Genomic DNA, 10,522 nt, shown 5'->3' on the forward strand with positions numbered 1-10,522 from the left:
GCATTATGGGTGGAATTCAGTAATTAAATCTGTCTGACATGGAGTGTGAATCTAAAAGCATATTTATCTTTGCGTTTCATAAAATCAATGCAGATGTTTTGGAGTAGGGACAAGGATTACTAGCTGGAGGTGGGGCGGAGAGAGAGTGGTGAATGGGGCGCAGGGAGAGTGGTGACTGGATCCAAGCAATGATGGGGATCGAATCATTGAGAGGACAGGCAATGTTCATCAGAGAGAGGAGGCTAGGAAGAAGTTCTGAAGTCATGAAAAACGGTGTCCTTTGTTCGAGTGTCTGCATCTTCATTGTCATTACCATATATTTAAAATGTTCATCAATACAAGATTAGAAACGGGAAAAAGGATGCAAGTTACAAAAGAGATCAGCTTCATTCAAACCATAATCGCATCAGAACTATAGGCATCACCAAACGTCACTTCTGTTCCTTGCATGTCTGACCAAAAAAAAAAAAACAGCGCGAACAAAAACCCGACTAATACTGTTACTATTTAGTCAAGGTCTTGATCTTTTTCTTGATAAGTTTGAACTAATTAAGCCAGAATAGACTTTTTTGAAATGAGATCAAAAGATATTCCATTTTGTTCGAGCTGTTCTTGGAGATCTGTCGGGCCAAATACTATCCCTGGAGGAAAAACTCCTCCCTTCGGCAGGTTATAACGGTGGCTTAGAAGAATAAGAGCACATTGCACTAAGATGATTGGGGTTGTTAAGTAGCCGATCTCAGGTCCCACTACTCGTGTCGTTATTTCCATGTCCGGTTTCTTTTTGTCCTGAGAAACATTCATGTCACTAAAGCCGCGTCCAACAAACCACATCTTGAATGAAGCACTTCTCACCTCATCCTCTGAGGGACCCTTCTTCCTGAACCAGCCAAGGCTAAAACATGAAGGGAATTTTAAGAGAAGCCACCTCCCAATAGCATTTCTACCTAAGAGACCAATGAACATGCCAACTGCAATGAATCGGAAGACTCCCAATAGAGTCTTAGAGCCTAGCTTCACCCCAAAATGAGCTGGTTTTACTGATGACCAGAACGCGTTCCTCTTTTCAATCTGTTCAGGACTCTCATTGAGTCCAGGAAGACCACGAGGGTTTTCTGTCAGAGTTGTAAGAGTTCTACGAACAACAACAGAATCTGCAGAAGGTAGCTTCACAGCCCAGAGACCAATCTCCTTTTGGTGATCAATAATCGGTCCTTTGGTAGGAAAGGGACCGGGAATCTGCAAGAACAAGGGACTTAAAGAGATTAGCTGCAAGCATAATGCATGCATCTTGGTACTTTGGGAGATCAGGTATCTGCAAAAATGCAGGTAAATTGGCAACATTAGCCACATCTTGTGATGCAACTAGGAAGCATAATGCATGCATCAAAGATTTTTTATGTTGATAACTTGGAAAACTTTGTTGATGCATATGGTAAAAGAAAACTAAGGAAATGATAAATTTTTTCCCTACTAGAGCTAGGGATCAATAACAAATTTAACCAAACAGCAATCAGACAGACATTTGGAAATTATCTAATAAAACTCAAATATTATTGTTATTGGCTTATCCTGACTTGGGAACAGACCAGCATCATGACATTGAAGACAATTCATATCCAGAGCATTTTAGATAACACCTAGGGTGAACTTCAATTTTTTATCATTGCTAGCATCCAAGTAATAAATGCATGCTAAAAAAGAAGACTTGTGCACCAACCCATTGCTACAATCTCCCATCTTGCATTTGTTCCTTTGCAATACTCAACATGCAAAGTACAGTTTATGCTTCCCCTTCAATTTTTCTGTTTCTATTTATTCAAGAAATATTTGAAAGTAAAGCAAACCAAAGCCATGCAACCTCTTCACCACTTGATTAGGACACAAGCATAAAGGAGCAATCATGAGAAAGATATAAAACACACTGCTGTTTAAATGTTGACAAGTTCAAGAAGCATGCAAGTCAAGAATTGAACCCTTAAGAAAGATGCTACCACTGACACACAATATTAATAATATAATTAGAGCTGAAGGCACAATGACATTTTCAGCATCACCACTACTGATAAAACCACCAACATTACCCATGCAAAAATATAATTCGCTGGCACCTGCCACCACAACTAGCTAGACCATCACCGCTGCTACAATCAGCATATTAAAGTTGCTGAAACCATCATCACCATGGCATTACCAATGACATTCTCAGTCAACATGATAGACCATCATAATATTATCATAACTAAACTATGTGCCTATTGTATGCTTTTCCACCATCAGGCCCCTCCAACAACAGAAATTACAAGTAATGGTGCCACTGTAGTGGTGGAAGCTAGACATTTATAGTCGCAGGTATAAACAAGGCCTTCAACATGTGCATATTGCAGCACACAATAGTCTATAGATCACAGTTTTTGTATAAAAAGTCCAGTAGCTCAACAGTAGTAACTTAGGTACCTTTTTGATATTTGCATGGAAGCAACAGAGTACTCAACCCCCAGTTTTTGTATAAAAAGTCCAGTAGCTCAACAGTAGTAACTTAGGTACCTTTTTGATATTTGCATGGAAGCAACAGAGTACTCAACCCCCAGTTTTTGTATAAAAAGTCCAGTAGCTCAACAGTAGTAGCTTAGGTACCTTTTTGATATTTGCATGGAAGCAACAGAGTACTCAACCCCCACCAGCCTTCAGAGGACAAATAAAAAAGAGCAGAGGCAGGTGGGGAAAGACATTGCAGAGGAATTTTTTCAAAAAACTAAAGCAATGCTAGCTTATTCATGAGTTTCTATTAAATAAAAATAAAAGCCACACTTCTCTTGCAGCAAAGGGCCAAAACAGTGGCTACACAACCTAAAAATTCCTGTTGCCAAATCACATGGAACCTTCACTTTAATTTAGGAACTATTAAATGCATTTCAACTTAATAATCCCACAAAGGACTTCAGAAGCCTCATTAAAGACTGCCTTAATATATTTTATTCTATATTACAAACTATTCTATGCCAGATGTAGTAGGCCTATAATCTTCACCGGTTGAAATGTTTCTTCTAGTGAAAATAAACTAACTTAATTCACTAAATTCAAAGATTGAAAATGGAAACACGAACTAGACAATCACTTGAAAAATGGTTATAATTTACGTGACTTATTAAAGTGATTTCATTAGACAGGATTACAGTTTAGCATATTATCACAGAATGAAATGCAACCAAAGTTAAGAGCATTATTAGCGTGTTCTCGATGCACACCTACCAATAATTAACATATCATAATATAGTTACTTGCAAACAAACAACATAAACCACAATTGATTTATAATAATGTTCACAATCAGAGGGATTGACCTGCACTTTTGTTTTGCTTTCATTAAAAGGAAACCATAAGACAAACAACAAAGTTCTTACAGCTGGTCTTGCTCTTTTGGGCCTTGATCGCCTCAGCTCCACCAACTGCTCGACATTGGCAACTCCCAGAACCGCGGATTCATATGTGCCAAAATTCCCAACAATCCTTTTCTCCGACTCCAGATTCAAATAGGCCTCAATTTGGTTTGGTGCAGCCGGACCCACCCAATGCTTGGAATTAAACATCCATCCCAATTCAGCCGGAACCGAATCAAACCCACAAGCAGAAACCACTAAAGAACCTGTCTCCATCGCCTTCTCATGGTACTTCACCTCCATTCTCTCCATAAACTCAGGCTCCCCACATATATCCAAGTAATCACAGCTAGCATTATTTTCAACAAACAAAAAACCCAATAAAAAAACTACACAAAAAAATCCCATTTACAAGCATTATTCTCTTCATTTAAGTTGCAATACCAATTATCCATAAGAATACAGAGACATAACATAGAGGAAAAAAAAAAAAGGGTACCCAGTTTCTGCACAGGCAGCGACAACAGGCTCGCCAAGGAGGCGAAAGGGACCGACACAATTGAGGATGAGCTTGGATTGGGAGCAGAGGTGGTGGAGAGAAGCATGGTCGGTGGTGTCAGCGGTGAGGATAGGAATTGGAGGAGGGTGGTCAGGGTGGGAGGCCCATTTGAGGGTTTGAGCTAATTTGGTGGGATTGCGACCAGCAAGGGCAAGAGATTTAAGAGGAGAAGAAGGGACATTGAGGAACTTGAGGGCTTCTTTAACAACGTATTTTCCAGTGAAGCCAGAAGCTCCTAAGATTATTAGATCATAGAGAGGTGGTTGTGAGACTGGTTGAGACTGGTATGAGTTAGCTTCCATGTTTTTGGTTGAATCTCTCGGGAGATTGTGGTTTGCTGCCGTATATAGACTTTCTGAAGTGTTTTTCACCTAAGAAAATCCTTTAATTAAATAAGAATTTATGCATTTATTTAATTAAATAAATTAAAAATTGTTTTTATTAATAAATACAAAATAAATGTTAACAATAATAAAAAAAAAATAGAAAAAATCAAGAAATAAATATTGATAGTAGATTATGTACCCTATTGTTTGTTTATTTTTTTAATCTAATAATAATAAAAAAAAAATTATCATGCAATGTTACAAATGTTAAAAAAAAAAAGTAAGTAAAAACTAAATGATATTTTACAAAAAAAAAATTGAAAAATTGAGAATAAATATAAATATACACATCTGATTTTGAAACATGAACTATAGACTAGATTATATTTAACATTATTTTTTTTTGAAACTAATGTTTTATTTTATAAAATAATAATAAAAACATACTCATAATAAAGTGATTAAATAAAATTAAAAAGAAAAAAATTAAATAGAGCTACATAGAAAAAGTACTTCAAAATATTAGAAAACAAATGGTAAAATCTTCTTCATAAACTAAGTAAAAAATATATTCTATTATATTAAAAAAATCATAAAAATTTGATAAAATTGAAAAATAAAACAACCAATAAAAAAATTCAACAAAAACCTAATAATAAATGATAAATTTTAAAAAAAATAAAAAAATAAAAAACCTAACTTAATATATCTTGGTTTAAAAAAGCTTAAGCCTACATTTCTAGAATAATTACTTTTTTTAAAGGCAAAGGACTTGAAGACCCTTTATTTGTTTGAAAAAAATAAATAAGCGACATGTCATCTATTATGGTAGAAGATATGTCATTTGATAGTCTACTTTAAAGCTATTGAAGGGAGGGCAATGAGTTATTTTGCCTAAAAAACTTTATTTTCAACCCTTTTTAATTTAAAAACTTAGAAAACACTTTATACACTTCATTAAACCCCTCGTTGACCTTTAATAACATTAAAAACATCTTAAACCATCAAAATTAACAAAAAAAACAGAAGTGTTCCAACTCATATACATCATCTCAAGCAATGGGAAGGGAAAATAACACTTAAGTAAAACCCTTCTCATTAAATGAAACTTGTTAACACTAAAATTGATTTTTTTTCATGGTTGTAATCATTGTCAACAAAAAATTTCTCTCTTTCACCGAATTTTAGCCATTCTTTATCTCTTCTCTCAGACGAGAAAGTAAAAAATTAAAAACATAAAGTTTTAGATCAAAATTGAATTTTTCAAATTGTAAGGGGTCGAAAGTTTATTATTTGAGAAGTAAAAAGACCAAATGAACTTTTTTTTCCTCAATTATGAATATGCTACCAATTTTCTCTATTTTTTTCACTTTGGTCCCCTTTCTTGCAATCTTATCCTTGATTAAGAAATTTGAAGTAGGTCTTCAATCTAGCCACAAAAAAGATGAAATCACTAAAATAAAAAGTTTAATAATCAAAATAAAAAAATTACCATGTGAGTCTATATTGAAATGTGAGAAGGGCAAAGGTTATTGTATTTTTTACACACATTTTAGTTTTTTTCTATAATAATTATATATCTAATTTTAACATTTTAAAATTAATTTATACATTTCTTTGTGTTCTAGTTTATATCAGATCCCTTTTATTTGAATATGAAACTTGTAGAAGAATATGTGTCATTCATTAATTCTTTTTCATTGCTTGAAAGACGTTGCGTAACAACCCTGTATTTTCCAACAATATATTTTAAAAATTCATGATGATTTTTTTTCAAAAATTTTGGACAGGGTTTTCTCTAATATAACTTATCCCAAGTTATCAACAAAATCAACATTAGTTTCTAATAAATCATTTTCACAATTTAATGTATTTATTGTACTCCAACATATCTCAATCAACAATATTTTATCTTTTCTAACATATCAATTTAAAGAATAATTATTTCACTAGAATAACAAAAATATCTTAAATACCATATACAGAACATAGATTATAAACTTAATATACTTTCTTCAATCATATATATATATATATATATATATATATATATATAAAGAATACACCTATGATCTTATGAAGACCTTTTGAGCGTGAAAGTTGCATGGGAAGGTATTTACCGGCTTCCCTTCTGGAATTGACTATTCATTTAAAAAGAATTGAAATAGTGGAAAAGGACGGGGGAAGAGAAGGATCTTTGCCATCGGCCTTTTTTTAAATCAGAGGGCCCGTACTATGATTGAAAGTTGCATGGGAAGGTATTTACCGGCTTCCCTTCTGGAATTGACTATTCATTTAAAAAGAATTGGAATAGTGGAAAAAGGTGGGGGAAGAGAAGGATCTTTGCCATCGGCCTTTTTTTTTAAATCAGAGAGCCGTACTATGATTGAAATTATTATTCATTATTTATCGACTGGTTTAATCAAGAGAGAGGAACCTTTGTCCTGGTTAAAAGGTTCGGTGATGTTTATTATTGTTATGATAAAAATCATAGCAAAACAAAACAAATAAAAATGATGAATAAAATATTTCATTAGCGTTTTACAATGTCAACAGCTAAAAACTTTAATAAAAAAGTTTTTGAATATAGTATTTTGTCAAGATTGAAAAATACCGATAAAATCCTTACGACATGCCAGTAGAATATCCCATCAGCATTTTATAATTCTAGGGACCAAATTGTATTTTTACACTTGCATCATGGATGTGCTATAACAATCTACAGTTCATTTATACATATGACTACAGTAAATAAACAGTGAAAGGTAGTGTTATTTAATTTATTTTGTCTTGGAGTTGCAGCAATAATAAATAACCTGTCTGGCTGTTCCTGCGTGGTAGGTGGTCTCCTTCCAATGAACGCTTGCCACGGCATGTACCATCTAACCAGGGCCGTACGTCGATGCTTTTGCCGGCCACGGAATCGGAATTCACCACAAACCTTGTCGGCAAGCATCTACCGACATATTTAAAAACATGCTCAAACAGCTCTTCTTTTCTTATGGAAGTAGAATAAGCTCCGCCAAAACAAGGCAAAGGCAAATTCATCTACAGAACAACGAAAGAATGCCAAGTTCTAGTGACAGCGACCTTGCTCATGTAGCTCTGCTCCCAAGTGCTGGCATGGGTCATCTCACACCCTTCCTTAGACTTGCTGCTTCACTCACACTCCAAAATGTCCAAGTCACCTTCATCATCCCACATCCAACAGTCTCACTCTCTGAGACACAAGCTTTATCTCAGTTATTTGCTTCCTTTCCTCAAATCAAGCACCAGCAGTTTCATCTCCTTCCACTTGACAACCCTTCGGATGACCCTTTTTTCGAACACTTCCAACTCATCAAGAACTCCTCTCACCTTCTTTCCCCACTTCTGTCCGCACTAAATCCACCCCTTTCTGTTTTTATCACGGACATGAGCTTGGCTTCTACGGTTATTCCCATCACTGAAGCTATTAGCCTTCCTAATTATGTTCTCTTCACATCATCTGCGAAAATGCTGACATTTTTTCTATGTTACCCCACTTTAGCCGACTCAAAAGCTATGGATGAATTAGATGAGATGGATGTCGTCAAGATTCGGGGCCTGGAATTGATGCCCAAATCATGGATTCCCCCACCACTTCTGAAAAAAGGCAATAATATCCTCAAGAACAGTTTCATAGAGGATAGTAGAAAAGTCGCAGAATCAAGTGGAATTCTAGTGAACACATTCGAAAGTTTTGAGCAAGAATCACTCAGAAAGCTAAATGATTCCCAACTACCCCTGGAAAGGCTACCTTCAGTTGTCGCCATTGGACCACTCCCACCATGTGATTTTGAGAAGAGCCAGTCACAGCTAACTTGGCTTGATGATCAACCAGCTGGATCAATTATGTATGTTAGCTTTGGTAGTAGGACTGCTTTGTCGAGGGAGCAAGTCAGAGAGTTGGGTGAAGGGCTGGTAAGGAGTGGTAGCAGGTTTGTCTGGGTGGTGAAGGATAAAAAAGTTGACAGAGAAGATAATGAAGGATTGGAAGAGGTAATTGGAGATGAATTGATGGAGAGGATGAAAGAAAAGGGATTAGTTGTTAGGAATTGGGTAAACCAGGAGGATGTATTAAGGCACCCAGCAGTCGGAGGATTTTTCAGTCATTGTGGTTGGAATTCAGTGATGGAGGCTGCATGGCATGGAGTGAAGATCTTAGCTTGGCCCCAACATGGGGACCAGAAAGTCAACGCAGATATTGTGGAGAGGATTGGACTAGGGACCTGGGTGAAGAGTTGGGGATGGGGTGGGGAGATGATAGTGAATAGAGCAGAAATTGCAGAAAAGATTGGAGAAATTATGGGGAATGAATCGTTAAGCGTTCAGGCTTTGGGCATCAAAGAAGAAGCGAGGAAAACAGTGGGAGTTGGTGGGTTTTCTAACAAAGGGTTGTCTGAACTCATCAACATGTGGAGGAAGTTCTGAAGTTCTGAGAATATCCTGTATCCTTCCTTCGTATGTTTATATCTTGATTTGTCTGTGTCCAGATGAATAAAAACGCAAAATTAAAGAGAAACCAAATCCAACCATGCCACAATCACATCAAAGCCAGAATAATTTCAAGGAAGCATAAACTCCCCGCTTTTGTTTTGGGTTCTCTGTTTTTTTCAAACAAAAAAGTTCCAACAGATGAACTTGTCAATTTATTACTGATCAGGCTTCAGTTGCCGGCTTTTCCTACAACACTCATAACCAAAACGCATCAGAATGAACGGTGGGGACATCGGACTCACACCACAGACTATATAAATATATAAACAAAAACGGTATAGGAACCACTTATTATATGACATGGATAGAGAAGGGCATATGAACCACTTATTATATGAGTATATGGATAAAGACGGTATAGGATGATTTAGTCTGTCATACTTTACTTTTATTTATGTTAAATAGTTTGATTTGATGGACTAAACTCAATAATGAGATGTTTTAGGGTTTACTATTTATATGTTCTTCTGTCATTGTAAGAGAGTTTTGATGATTAATGAAAATTTACAGACTTTACATATCTCCAATTCTTTTTTTTCTTTTCTTCAACTTCTTTCTATTCTTGAGTTAATTCTATTGTTTATTGTTCCGCATCAAATTTGATATCAGAGCTTCTCTTTTAATTGTTCTCACAGTTAAATGATTCACACGTCTATACTAAACCTAGATCCAGTTTGATCTTAAAAAAAAAAACCCTACTGTTCCGAAAAAAAAACTGTTCAAAAAAAAATCATTGTTCATTTTCTCCAAAGAGAACAGTCGCCGCCGCTGAATCCCAAAATCACCACTGTTCTTCATCAAGATCACAGCTTGCATCAACGCCGGTCACAACAAGACCCACAGTGACAGATTTTCCGACAGCAGCCACTCTCCACGCCACCTACAACCACCGAAATCAATTGCTCTGCCACCGCGCCCTAGTGTCGTCGCCTTCAACCGTTAGCCACAGGCAGAGCAGCATGACCGCCCGGCGACCACCACCAGCCTCAACAGGCTACAACTAGCCTCGCCTTCAACAATCACATCGCGCCGCCAGTAGCAGCAACCAAGGAAACTCGAGAAAGCAATTGCAGCGCCGAAGGAGTATTAGGGAGAAATAATTAACCTAGCCACATTAGAGCATCTGTGGCACCTGCCACGTCAGCGAACCGCCACGTCATCGATACTTGCCATGTCAGCGCGTCGCCACATCATCTGTCTCGTCAGCATACCTTGCCATGTCAGCTGCCATGTAATCAATCACCGCCACATTATACGGTCAGAATTTTATCCATTGAAAATCATCATTCCTGGTATGTTTTTTTTTACACTTGTTAACCAGTATTTAGCATTAATATTATATTTTTGTGCTTGCCCATAACCAAATTATACAGCTCGTTTTTACATTTAATTACCTTAATTTGGAGCTTGTTTAGCATCGAAAATTTGATCCTCTTAATTAATTGTGGAGCTTGGTTAAATTAGTGGAAAAATTGAAACATTGTGTTTGGATTACTTGTGTGCATTTAAGAGGACTGACATTATTTGCTTATGCATTTTCCTGGTTTAATTTGTTATTACTTAGTCTCCAAGATGATAATAATAATAATAAAAAAATTATTTAAAAATAATAATAAAAAATCTTTATTTATTTATTTTTATTTTTATTTTTATTTTTTTTATTTTTTACTTTTTTTATTAGCTATAATTTTATTTTGCGTTTTACTTGCAAGTGTTATTTTGTGATCTCAATCTCAAGA

At 35.8% G+C, this 10,522-nt stretch overlaps 2 protein-coding genes across 2 annotated transcripts; one reads left to right on the plus strand and one right to left on the minus strand.

Annotated features, from left to right (window-relative positions):
* Positions 1 to 264: 264 nt before the first annotated feature.
* Positions 265 to 4,293, minus strand: LOC105111095 (Saccharopine dehydrogenase). The gene is made up of 3 exons (XM_011006349.1): positions 3,880 to 4,293; positions 3,405 to 3,729; positions 265 to 1,239 (listed from the first exon to the last, which is right to left on the minus strand). The coding sequence occupies exons 1-3, from the start codon at positions 4,239 to 4,241 to the stop codon at positions 550 to 552; spliced, it is 1,377 nt and encodes a 458-aa protein (XP_011004651.1). The 5' UTR covers positions 4,242 to 4,293; the 3' UTR covers positions 265 to 549.
* A 2,630-nt stretch (positions 4,294 to 6,923) lies between these two features.
* LOC105111096 (UDP-glycosyltransferase 88A1-like) lies at positions 6,924 to 8,995 on the plus strand. The gene has a single exon (XM_011006350.1). It carries the CDS (start codon positions 7,242 to 7,244, stop codon positions 8,715 to 8,717), a length of 1,476 nt encoding a protein of 491 aa, XP_011004652.1. The 5' UTR covers positions 6,924 to 7,241; the 3' UTR covers positions 8,718 to 8,995.
* The last annotated feature ends 1,527 nt before the right edge of the window (positions 8,996 to 10,522 follow it).

Source organism: Populus euphratica, unplaced genomic scaffold, assembly GCF_000495115.2.
Source record: "Populus euphratica unplaced genomic scaffold, PopEup_1.0 scaffold272.1, whole genome shotgun sequence".
Taxonomy (NCBI): Eukaryota; Viridiplantae; Streptophyta; class Magnoliopsida; order Malpighiales; family Salicaceae; genus Populus; species Populus euphratica.